General features: G+C 43.3%; 1 protein-coding gene across 3 annotated transcripts in view; it reads left to right on the forward strand.

Annotated features, from left to right (window-relative positions):
• Positions 1 to 13329, forward strand: part of KMT2C (lysine methyltransferase 2C) — a 248324-nt gene that overhangs the window by 195690 nt on the left and 39305 nt on the right. For all 3 annotated transcript variants that reach the window (XM_023743909.1, XM_023743910.1, XM_023743911.1), the window contains 6 exons: positions 232 to 305; positions 2533 to 2715; positions 3126 to 4973; positions 5834 to 6126; positions 9704 to 11505; positions 12449 to 12560. In XM_023743909.1, coding sequence (XP_023599677.1) covers positions 232 to 305; positions 2533 to 2715; positions 3126 to 4973; positions 5834 to 6126; positions 9704 to 11505; positions 12449 to 12560 — 4312 coding nt within the window. The remainder of the gene's footprint in view (positions 1 to 231; positions 306 to 2532; positions 2716 to 3125; positions 4974 to 5833; positions 6127 to 9703; positions 11506 to 12448; positions 12561 to 13329) is intronic.

Here is a 13329-nt window from a genome sequence, read left to right on the forward strand (position 1 = left end):
TTTGATTTAAAACTTCCCAACTCTACATGTGAGATTATTATAAGGCACACTTTATTCAGAAAAATATATTTTTAGCCTACTATGTGCCATGAACTTGTACTGTACAAAGAACTTTAAATTATGAAAATCTGACCAAAAAACATTTAACTTTCAGGAGTTCATAGCTTTTTTATTGTGACATGTCCTTATTGTGGGCTCCATAAATGTACGTGCTGTATTCTTTTGTTGCAGACTGGACTACTAGAGTGAAACAGATTGCTAAGCTGTGGAGAAAAGCAAGCTCCCAGGAAAGAGCACCATACGTGGTATTGACAAACTCTTCTGCGTTGTTATATCTTTGAACATAATCCTGAGCCTTATTGTTATTGTCTTAGGTTTCTAAAATGATTTTCCATTGCGGAAAACATGTTTATACTTGTGCAACACATAAATAGCTTTGTTTTCCATAGGGATTTTCTAACTCTTTAGTCTTGCATGTGACTTATTTATTTATTTATTTATTTTCCTTTTATTTCTTTTTTTAAAGTGTGACATTTTTAGAAGCAACTTAACAGCACCAGGATGTTGAAGATTGAACTCAGTTATTTTAGGAGCGTGTTTAATTCATTTTTAAATTAAACATGCTTTATCTCTTCAAAAGAGTACTAAATGTTGAGGCTGCATTCTTGTGTTGTTTCTTCCGTAATAAACTCTTTTTTGTCAGGTCCAGTAGAAAATCATCCTGGAACTTGAAAGGGACGTATCCAGACACCTTTCAGGAGCTTTTGAAACATGCGCTTTGTCAGTCATTAGGGTATTTATAAGAGTCACAGTTCAGAGATGAATTGTTATTTCCCAGGGAGCCAGATTGAGATTGTCAGCTGGATCCTAGCCCTTGCTTTCATTTTAAAGCATATTAAATCGACATTATTGCTTTGAAAAATATAAGCAGTTAATTTCCAACTTAATCTTTAGCACATACATTGTCAGTGATAATTATTTGGATGGAGCAGAAATTGTTTTTAAATATATATTTTTATTGATTCAGAGAGGGAGAGAGAGAGAGAAATATCAATTATGAGAGAGATTCATTGATCGGCTACCTCCTGCATGCCCCACACTGGGGAACAAGCCCGCGGCCTGGGCATGTGCCCTGACTGGGAATCTAACCGTGACCTTCTGATTCATAGGTCGATGCTCACCCACTGAGCCACGCCAGTTGGGCAGAAATTATTTTTGATGTGTTGGTAATGCTTTAATCTGGACTATCAGAGGTAGTGATAGCATTGAGATGGGTTTTCTTTTGTGTTAAAGTTCAAATTCCAGATTTTAAAATTGGAGATTGATTTGATATTTTCCTTTTCTCTAAATTGAGCAAGATATGAATTCTTCCATTTTTAAGACAACACTAGATTACAATGCCTGGGTTCTCTAGCCTGATTCAGAAAAGGGTGGTAACACCCATTCTGGAAGGGAGAAGGTGGGGTGGTATCCAGTCCTTTCACCACAGAACGCTGTAAATTCTAAAGGGTTATGTTTCAACTGTTTATGTAGTTAGTTAACCCTTTGCACTCCGAACCATTCTGGACATTGGCTACCAGCTACTCGACGCTACTTTGCGGCGGAAATGTGCATTTACAGACCCTCGTATTATTTAGTATAATTTTGGAACCAAGTAACGTATTATAATTATATTGGACTTATATGAATTGGGTGACATCGAGGAATGTATATTTGCAAAAAAATATTTTATTGTTTATAATTTTGTACAGTATGATAAGTTTTGTAACACTCCCCAATATGCATTGCAGGCTGATTAGTGCATGTTTGACAGTAATAAGTGGTTTGACGCCTGCCACCAGGTGTTTTCCTGTTAGAACACACAATGCAGTCCCGTTTTCTTTGTCCCACATCGGGAATATGTAGTTTATTGTTTAATCCGACACAAAACCCGCTGACATTTCTTGTATATATCTTAGTAATTTTACGATATTTTGATTTAATTTCTTGTGCCATTTCAAGATAAAACTTCAGGGAAACATGCATGTCTCAAAAAGTTGCGTTGAAATAACTCAATTCCCCGTAATCACTAATAAACTGCAATGTCCCTGAGAGGGGACATCCGAGTGATATGCTAGAATTCCGATGTCCTCTGAGAGGGGACAGCGGAGTGCAAAGGGTTAATTAGGTAGTTTGTTTATTGTTAATCCTCACCCAAGGATATTTTTCCCATTGATATTTAGAGAGAGTTAAAGGGAGGGGGGAGAGACAGAGAGAAACATCAAAAGTGAGAGAGACACATTGACTGGTTGCCTCCCGCAACCACCCCAACCTGGGCTGGGATTGAGCCTGCGGCCGAGGGACATGCCCTTGACCCTTCAAGTCTGTGGGCCCATGGTCTACCCACTAAGAAAACTGGCTAGGGCTGTTTAACTGTTTAACTAGACCTTTTCTTGCTTTTATATGAAAGATCAACATAGGTTCATTTTATTTTTATGTCTTAAAATTTGTTAACATTAACTTACAGATGATTTTCTGATCTGTTTTTCAAAGCAAAAAGCTAGAGACAACCGAGCTGCATTGCGCATCAATAAAGTGCAGATGTCAAATGATTCCCTGAAGAGGCAGCAGCAGCCGGACAGCAGCGACCCCAGCTCTCGGCTTGACTCGGATCTCTTTAAAGATCCGTTAAAGCAAAGAGAATCGGAACATGAGCAGGAATGGAAATTTAGACAGGTATGTGGATTTTTTCAAAATTGCATTTAAAAACAAACAAAATTGCATTTTTGCTTAAAGAGAGCTATTTATGTCATTATCTCAGAACATAGTTTTTATCAGAACATAAAAGTTTGGTTAAAAGTAGACTTTCCTTTCTCAGTAAAATATATGTAAGCTGCTTTGGGAAGGTCATTGAGCTGCTGAGAACGACATGCTGCCCTCGGCATGAGTTAGGTGGACTGGTGAATAATGTCTCCTGTTAGGAGACTGAATATAAGGTGGGTGCCACCTGGCACTGCAGATATCAAACACATTAACTCTCAAGAGAATTAAGAATTAATTTCAAGAGAAAGGCAACAGCCTCTCCCCCCATGACAGCTACGTTCTTCCTTACCCACATGATTGCTTTCTCTGTCCCCATCCAATAGCAAATGCGCCAGAAGAGTAAGCAGCAGGCGAAGATTGAGGCTACCCAGAAGCTGGAGCAGGTGAAGAGCGAGCAGCAGCAGCAGCAGCAGCAGCAGCAGCAGCAGTTTGGCTCACAGCCTCTGCTGGCGTTGTCGCGCTCGGACACACCCAGCAGTGGGATACAGAGCCCCCTGGCTGCCCAGCCTGGCCCTGGAAACATGTCTCCTGCACAGTCATTCCATAAAGACCTGTTTACAAAGCAGCTCCCCAGCACCCCAACTTCCTCATCTGCAGACGATGTGTTTGTAAAGCCACAGGCTCCTCCTCCTCCTCCCACTCCCTCCCGGGTTCCCCTCCAGGAGAGCCCTTCACAGCCTCAGACTTCTCAGCCGCCTTCCCCTCAGGTGTTCTCACCCGGATCTTCTAACTCCAGACCACCATCTCCAGTGGATCCTTATGCGAAAATGGTTGGTACCCCCAGACCACCTCCTGGGGGCCACAGCTTTTCCAGAAGGAATTCTGCACTGGTGGAAAGCTGTGTATCTTTATCGTCAGCACCGAGGCCCCCTCAAATGGGTGAGGGCACAGCAAACCGGCCATCTCCCATCCGAGATTTCTGCTCTTCCTCCTCGACAAGTAGTGACCCCTATGCAAAGCCTCCAGACACACCCAGGCCTGTGACAACAGACCAGTTTCCCAAACCCTTGGGCCTGCCCCGGGCTCCTGTAGTTCCAGAACAAACTGCAAAAGGTCGTCTAGCAGCTGGAACCAACGATCACTTCATGAAACCATCTCCTAGGACAGATGTGTTTCAAAGACAACGGATCCCTGACACATATGCACGACCCTTGTTGACGCCTGCACCCCTTGATAGTGGTCCTGGACCTTTTAAGGCTCCCATGCAGCTGCCTCCGCCTTCCCAGGACCCTTACGGGCCAGTGCCACATCCACCAAGGCGGCTGTCCGCCGACCCTTATGAAAGGCCTGCCTTGACACCACGACCTGCAGATAACTTCTCTCATAACCAATCGAGTGATCCATATAGCCAGCCTCCCCTCACCCCACGTCCTGCAATGAATGAGTCTTTCGCCCACCCCTCAAGGGCTTTTCCCCAGCCTGGCACCATATCAAGGCCAACATCTCAGGATCCATATTTCCAGCCCTCAGGACCATCTCCCTCCAATCCAGACCCTTATTCTCAGCCTCCTGGAACTCCTCGGCCCTCGACGATTGATCCATATAGTCAGCAGCCACCAACCCCAAGGCCACCTACACAAGCAGACTTGTTTGTTACATCTGCAACTACTCAGAGGCACTCTGACCCATACGCTCATGCTCCTGGAACACCAAGACCTGGCGTCTCTGTTTTTTACTCTCAGCCACCAGCAGCACCAAGGCCAAGGGTTTCAGAGGGTTTTGCTCGGTCCTCAGTGACAAGACCTGTCCTCATGTCAAGTCAGGATGTGTTCCTGCAGGCAACACAGAATCGAGGCACAGCCTTACCTGGCCCTGTGGTGAGGACACCCGAAGCCTGTTCCCAAACACCGGGGCCGCCCGGACCTGGCCTTGCAGACACATTCAGCCGTGTCTCCCCATCTGCTGCTCGGGATCCCTACGACCAGCCCCCAATGACTCCAAGGCCTCAGGCTGATGCTTTTGGAGCAAGTCAAATGGCTCCTGATGCTGCTGATCAGCCCCGGCCTGGGTCTGAGGGGAACTTCAGTGCTCCTTCAAACACCCCCATGAATTCTCAAGGCCAGCAGTTCTCCAGTGTCTCCCAACTTCCTGGCCCGGTACCAACCTCGGGAGTCACTGACACACAGAACACCATCAATATGTCCCAAGCAGATACAGAGAAATTGAGACAGGTAAACACATTGTATGTTCTTTGATATTTTAAGTACATTATTTGAGAAAGCTATTCATTTCATCAAACTTTAACAAATGTTTAAGTTTATCTTCTATAGAATTCATTTTACTGCAAACAAGAAAAATGGAAGTGGTGAAATTAACACCAGTTGATTTGGATTTACTATATTTTCAATATTTATGAATTTTTAGGGGAATTGTTATATATGAAATCTTTTAAGTTTTGTGATAGTTGTCAGGCAAGGAAAAGGCCCCAAGTAATCTGTTTTATAACTATTGAATAGTTAAGTATAACTAGTGTTTCATCAAACTTTAAAACATTAAGACATTTAAATGATTGATTGATTGATTGATTGATTGATTTCAGAGAGAGAGAGAGAGAGAGAGAGAAACATGGATTTGTTGGTCCACTTGTTTATGCATTCATTGGTTGATTTCTTGAGTATGCCCTGACCAGAGATTGAATCCACAACCTTGGCTTACTGGAATGATGCTCCAGTCAACTGAGCTACCCACCTAGGGCAAAACATTAAGATGTTTTAAACACTGTCTGGCCGGCATGGCTCAGTGGTTGAGCGTCGACCTATGAACCAGGAGGTCATGGTTTGATTCCCGGTCAGGGCACATGCCCAGGTTGCGGGCTCATTCCCCAGTGTGGGGCATGAAGGAGACAGCCGATCAATGATTCTCATCATTGATGTTTCTCTCTCTCCCTTTCCCTTCCTCTCTGAAATAAATTTTTAAAAAATATATTAAAAAAAATATTTTAAACATTACCATAGTCGTATATTGGAAGCATTAGTTACCAGAAAGCTCTTAGCAACCAGAAATCCCAGTGATTTTTGTTTCTTTCCTTCAGCGGCAGAAGTTACGTGAAATAATTCTGCAGCAGCAACAGCAGAAGAAGATGGCAGGTCGACAGGAGAAAGGTTCCCAGGATGCAACCTCTGTGCCTCATCCCAGTCCCCTGCAGCACTGGCAGCCTGAGAGTGTCAGCCAGGCTTTCTCCAGGCCTCCACCCCCCTATCCTGGGAGCATCAGGCCGCCTGCTGTCCCTCCGCTGGGACCTAGATACGCTGTCTTCCCAAAGGACCCGCGTGGACCCTATCCTCCTGAAGTTACTGGTATGGGAATGAGACCTCATGGATTTAGGTAATGCATTTAATTTCCTGCCAGATTTAAATCACTGTTAGAAGTTACTCGTAATTAAGAAGTTGTTACTGCTTTTTACTGGTTATATCCCTTTGAGATATAACTAATGTTATTTCCACTAATGAGAAGTCATGGATTTAAAAAAACAACAAACCGAGTTTTTCTTTAGATTGGAAAATATTTAAAGACTAGAGGCCCGGTGCAAGAAATTCCTGCATGGGGGGAGGGGGTGTGGAGGGAGTCTCTCAACCCGGCCTGCCCCCTCTCAGTCCAGGAGCCCTCAGGGGATGTCCTCCTCTGCTGGAGGCGACCGGCCTGGAGGCGACCGGCCTGATCGGGGAAGGCGCTGCCCCCATCACCCTGCTGCTGCTGCCACTGCTGGCCGCTGCAGCTGTCGGCCCTTGGCCCTCGCTTCTTAGTGCTGGCCCTGCCCCCTGCCCACTGGTGGGTGGGAGGTGATCTGGGGCCAGGCCGGCTGGGGGAGTGGCTGTGGGAGGTTGAGGCACAGCAGGTTGTACCCAGTCCAGCCTTTGTGGATACGTGGCGCCTGTACCGGGCCCTCGAGGCTGCATCTGCAGACGGGGCAGCACTGGGACCGGGCCGTGCTGCGCCCTGTTTTGAAACACCTTTGCAGAAGGGAGCGTGGCGCTGGACTGGCTGTGCCGGCCCAGCCCGCCTCTCTTGTGTGGCGCCGGACTGCCCACCTCTCTTGTGTGGCGCCGGACCGCCCACCTCTCCCGCATGGCACCAGCCCTGCTTTGTCCGGATGGATGTCTGGATGACATCTGCCCTAATTAGCATATTACCCTTTTATTAGTATAGATTGATAATAGGAAAAATGGGTAATCTGGTAAAGTTTCATGGATGTATCGATTGGCTCAACCATGGACAGTTTGGCAATAAAATACCATTTACTTACAGGAAGTTTCACTTAGAAATTTTTTTTAAATTTTTTAAAAAATATATATTTTATTGATTTTTACAGAGAGGAAGGGAGAGGGATAGAGAGTTAGAAACATCCATGAGAGAGAAACATCCATCAGCTGCCTCCTTTACACCCCCTACTGGGGATGTGCCTGCAACCAAGGTACATGCCCTTGACCGGAATCGAACCTGGGACTCTTCAGTCCACAGGCCGACGCTCTAGCCACTGAGCCAAACTGGTCAGGGCTTCACTTAGAAATTTACAGACACAATGGTGCAGGTGTCCAAGGAAATCTATACAAGGTCATTCTTTTAGCCATTGGTTATAAATAGCAAAAAAGGTAGAAAGTATCTATCCACCTGTAATAGTAGTAAATAATAGCAATAGCTAACTTTATTACTTTGTGTGAAGCACTATTCTGTGCACTTCAGGTGTTTTATAAAACTTTTACAATGGTTCAGTTACACTCACTTTAGAGGTTGAGCATAAAAGGCTCAGGAAAAAAAAAAGGTTAAATATATATTATGGTATATCTGTGTTATAGAATATAAGACAGCCATTAAAATGTTGTGCTTTAATAATTGAGAAGAAAGATATTTATGATTTACTGGGTGGAAAAAATAGACTGTATGCAACATAATTTCATTTGTATAAAACTACATAATTGCATAGATAAATATCTTGAATGATACCCAACAAGTTGATAGTGATTATTGGGAAAATTTTAATTAAGTTGATACTTTATACCTTATATTTTTATATTGCTTGGGTTTTTAAAAATACAAGTTTTTATTGATTTTAGAGAGAGAGAGGAAGGGAGAGAGAGAGAAAAAAACATCGATGTGAGAGTAACATCCATCAGTTGCCTCCTGTACACACCCTGACCAGGGATTGAACCGCCACCTGGTCATGTGCCCTGACCAGGGATTGAACCCATAACCTTCTGGTGCACAGGACGATGCTCAATCAGCAGAGCCACACCTGCCAGGGCTTGCTTGGATTTTTTACATTGGATAATCTTTTATGATAGAAAAATACCCAAAAAATGCCACTTTCATTTAAACTTTCTTTTTTTTTTTTAATTCATCTTCTCTTGTTACCTTTAGAAAGAAGATTTTTATTTGAAAATAGTTCAGATTTCTGGAATCTTGAGGTCAGGAAGGACTAGAATGAATTATATGGAAATAAAAATAAACCATAGCCCTAGCCAGTTTGTTTCAGTGGTTAGAGCATTGGCCCACAGACTGAAGGGTCCCAGGTTCGATTCCTTCCATGGCCAGTATCTTGGTTGCAGGCTCAATCCCCCTTGTGTAGGAGGCAACCAATCAATGTGTGTCTCATGTGGATGTTTCTCTGTCTTTCCCCCTCCCACACTAAAAATCAATGGAAAAAAATATCTTAAGTTGAGGGTTAACAAAATAAATAAATTAATTTAAAAACTGAACTTTAGAGAAGTCTTTCAACACAGAGTATTGTGTGCTTTACTTAGAGGTTTTAGAACTATATGTAGACTTCGGGCACCCTCAGGAAATGGGTTTGTAAGGACAGGCGAATGTGTTTTTTCCCTACCCCCACCCCAAACCTCACCAGTTTTGCAGTTGGACTTCCTTGCAAATAATTTAATTTTTTTGATCCACTGGATTTTTTAAACTTTTAATGAAGATCTTAAATAGCCCTTTATTTTAAAGTATTGACTGTGTTAGCGTTACCATGGCTACATTATAGCCATAGGATGTAGTTTATGACACCCTCAAATCTCTAAAATGTAACCACCATGTTCAGTCAGAGCCTCCTGTGACATGATGAGTGAGGTTTCTCCTCTCCCCCAATTTTTTATTTTAGTTTACATTGTGAATATTTGTGGAGGTTTTCATATGAAACGGATATTCTCCTTCTGGAACCTTTCATGGTGAGATAAGGTTATAAAGTCAGTGGGATTTTTGTTTGTTTTTGAAGTGGCTAGTAGAAAGGTCAACGCCAAAGATATGCCCAGGTATACTGAGGAGTGAGTTCTTTAAGATGACTCTTTTAGTTTTATTAGACATATTTTTTAGTCTAATACCTACCCCCATGTTACAGTCTTACCCTTATTTTCCTTTTTTCTTCCTCAATTTAATGTATGCCTGTTCTATTTCATATTTACTTGTAAACTGCCTTTCCTTCTCTCTAGAATGAGGTACAGTATAAATAATTAACTCATTTGTTAAATCTTGAGAGATGATGCCTGTTTCTGCCTCCTGTCTTCATTCCTTTCACGAAAATAGGTTAGTCCACCCAGTTGCCAGGCTTCTGCCTTTGTCTTCTATGTACAGAGGCCCGTAAGTCTCTCAAGTACAATTCAGTTCTTGAGATCTCCTACCTTCATTCAAGCACCCACCCACCTCCCCAGGCAGTTTCCCCCGTAGAGCTCCCTAAATGCAGAAAAAAGAAATGGACTCAGATTCAGTGTTCATAATGGGTTCACTTAGCTAAAATTTATGTGCATATGGATACTTTATGAGTGCTTTTTAATCATGATAATTTTGTCTTTCCTAAGTCACGGTATTTGGCAACATTTGTATCTGAGTTTAATCTAAAACATTTCCTTTCCTCAACTTAACTCTAAATTTAATGTAATACTTAGTGTTTACTATTTGCTCTTTTTTCTTTTAGATTTGGGTTTCCAGGAGGTAATCATGGTACCCTGTCAAGTCAGGAACGCTTCCTTGTGCCTCCTCAGCAAATACAAGGATCTGGAATTCCTCCACAGCCAAGAAGACCAATGTCTGTAGATATGCCCAGGCCTTTAAATAACCCACCAATGAGTAATCCAGTTGGTCTGCCTCAGCATTTCCCACCACCGGGCCTGCCGGTCCCGCAGCATCACATACTTGGCCAAGCATTCATCGAGCTGCGGCACAGGGCCCCGGATGGACGGCCACGGCTGCCCTTCGGTGCTCCTGGCAACATTCTAGAGGCACCTTCTCATCCACGACCTGGGAACTTTATTCCCCGGCTGGACGTTCCAGGCCCTAGACACACAGACCCCATGAAGCGACCTTCCCAAGGTCTACCTAATCAGTTGCCTGTGCATCCAAGTTTGGAACAGGTGCCACCCTCTCAGCCAGAGCAAGGTCATCCTGTCCATTCATCTATGGTCATGAGGTCCCTGAGTCATCCCTTCAGTGGGGAGTTTTCAGAGGCCTCTTTGTCAACATCTACATCAGTTGAAACAACGTCTGATAATTTACAGGTAACTTCCCAGTCTTCTGATGGTCTTGAAGAAAAACTTGATTCTGATGACCCATCTGTAAAAGAGCTAGATGTTAAAGATCTTGAGGGGGTTGAGGTCAAAGACTTGGATGATGAAGATCTTGAAAATTTAAATCTAGATACAGAAGATGGAAAGGGAGATGAATTGGATACTTTAGGTAATTTGGAAACTAATGATCCCAACCTGGATGACCTTTTAAGGTCAGGAGAATTTGATATCATTGCGTATACAGATCCAGAACTTGACCTAGGAGATAAGAAAAGCATGTTTAACGCAGAACTAGACCTTAACGTCCCAATTGATGATAAGTTAGATAATCAGTGTGTATCTATTGAACCAAAAAAAAAGGAGCAAGAAGATAAAACTGTGGTTCCTTCTGATAAACATTCCCCATGGAAAAAATCCGCTGTCACCAGTGAGATAAAAACAGAAGTACTGTCTCCAAATTCTAAAGGGGAAACCAAATGTGAAAGTGAGAAAAGCGATGAGGGTAAAGATCACACTGACACTCCCTGCTCCCAGGCTGCTGCTCACACAGACCTGCACAGCGGAGACGAGGCCCCTCCACAGTCCTGTGACGCAGACCTCCCTGACAAAAGAGCTCTTCTCGAAACCGCTGGCTCCAGCACAGGCGCTGCTCATGGACCCACTCAGCTGCCTGCTGAAGACACAGCCAGTTCTTGTGGCGTAACTGGGCCGACTCCGGTTCTTTCCAGTTTACTTGCTAATGAGAAGTCGGATACTCCAGCCATGGAGCCGTTGGGGTCTCCACCACCAACGTTGCCCGTCTCAGCGTCCAGTCACATGCCAAGTTTGCCGCCTCCGCTGATGACACCGCCTGGTCATGTTTTGGATACTACCATGAACTCTAGCGTGGCAATAGTCTCTAGGGTAAACCACGCTTTTCCTCAGAGTGTGCAGCTCAACCCGGGATTCCTTCAGGGTCAGTCAGCAGTTAATCATAGTTTTGGGACAGGAAAACCTACGGATCAAACTGTGCCCCTACCCAGTCAGTCTGGACCCCCGCCACTGGTGGTCCCTCCGACACTCACCCCGCAGAGCAGAGAGAGACCCCTCCTCCTGGACGAACAGCCTCTGCTGCTGCAGGACCTTCTGGACCAAGAGAGGCAGGAGCAGCAGCAGCAGAGACAGATGCAGGCCATGATCCGGCAGCGGTCGGAACCCTTCTTCCCCAACATCGGTAGGAGTGGCCTTTGGTTCAGTGGGAGTCACGGTGGGCGTCAGGGTGGTGTGCAGTGTGCTTGTAAGATTGCAGTGTTCACGACACACGTGGACTAGAGCACTGAGGGTCACATGTGATGAAGCCTTTAGATTCCTGCCAGCTCAGTTAAGAGGTTCAGAACTCTGAGTTTGACCTTCTTAGTCCTACTTACATTATTAACAGAAACAAGTCGTCTTATTCCTTCCTTCTAATCATTTATTTTCAGAGGCATTTAATTTAAAGAAATTATGATAGAAACAAACTCCTTAATGTCCATTTGTGTACTATAAATGCTTGACAGTTTTTGGTTATATAGAGCTCTTTAACTTGTTTCCAATTGTTTACTAGTTTGGGGGAGGCATCAACGCAGTGAAATTACCTGAGTGTCTATAAGAGTAAAAATTAGCATATTGTCCCATCTCTTTTTCACTTCTATGCAAAGAGGTCTTTTCTCAGTAGCCTATCTTTATTGCAAAGCTATGTCCTCAAGAATGGATACATTTTTCTCTCAAAGGGTAGTAACTGATTTAGTGGAATTCCCTAGTATTGGAAATAACTGTAAATTCTCAGGACATTAACATTTTGAAGCAGTTTCGATTAGCATGTGAAAGTTTGGGTGAAAAGAATCTCACTGCTTTAGATTATTGCTGTCATTCCCCTTCAGTGTGACAAGCTGTCCGTTTTCACTCCTGCAGGACTAAGGTCTCCAAGCTTGCTTCAATGATGGGCCACTGAGATGCCATTAAATTTGGTTAAGGTCCCTTGTATCTCATCATTCCTTACCTAGCCTAGAAACCTGTGATAATGCTTATTAAATAATAAGGAATAAAAACCTCTAAATTACATAATGTTTGTGACAGTTAAGTGTAACTTGAACCAAGTACTGTGAAATTAGTAACTTTAAAATATATTTCTTCTTTAGATTTTGATGCAATTACAGATCCTATAATGAAAGCCAAAATGGTGGCCCTTAAAGGCATCAATAAAGTAATGGCACAAAACAATATGGGCATGCCACCGATGGTCATGAACAGGTAGGTGAAGGTGTTTCTCATTCTTCCTTTGCATCAAGAAGTGTATGAAATTATTACTAGTTCCTACAAAGAATATACAGTACCTAAAAACCACCCTATGTTCTAGCCCGGCCAGTGTGACTCAGTGTTTGAGCATCGCCCCAGGAACCAAGAGGTCACGGTTTGATTCCTTGTTAAGGCATATGCCTGACCTGTGGGCTTGATCCCCAGTGGAGAGGCCGGAGGCAGCCAATCAATGTTTCTCTCGTCAATGTTTCTTTCCCTCCGACTTCCTCTCTCTCTCCAAAACTCAAATATATAAGAAAGCCCACTATGTTTTAGGAATGAATAGTATTTATATTTGTTGTGATATTAGCTGGATATGATCAATTTCCTGTAGTTTCAGGATAAACATAATAAAACATCATAGAAAGGCTTGTAAGATTGACATGAGTCTTGGGACCGAGATCTTTCATCCTACACAAAGATGAGAGGGTAAGCAGGAAAATAGTAGTCAAACTGTGGAGATAAGACAGTGGTTTCTTTAAGCCTGTGAATATTTTTTATACGATCAAAGGAATAATGTAAAGAAAAGTGTGGGACTGAGTGAGCCAGCTCTAAAGTGAAAGTCCCCAAACTAACTCAAATCAGAAAGAAATGGCAAGAAGAATAGAAAAGAGGGCATTGGAAAGTTAGGATAATTTGTATATCTTTTCACCATTAGCAGAAACATGGAAATTATGCATTAAAGAAGACTGTAAGAGTTGTTTGACCACGTGAATTTATGGAA

This window comes from Myotis lucifugus, unplaced genomic scaffold (genome assembly GCF_000147115.1).
Source record: "Myotis lucifugus unplaced genomic scaffold, Myoluc2.0 scaffold_418, whole genome shotgun sequence".
Taxonomy (NCBI): domain Eukaryota; kingdom Metazoa; phylum Chordata; class Mammalia; order Chiroptera; family Vespertilionidae; genus Myotis; species Myotis lucifugus.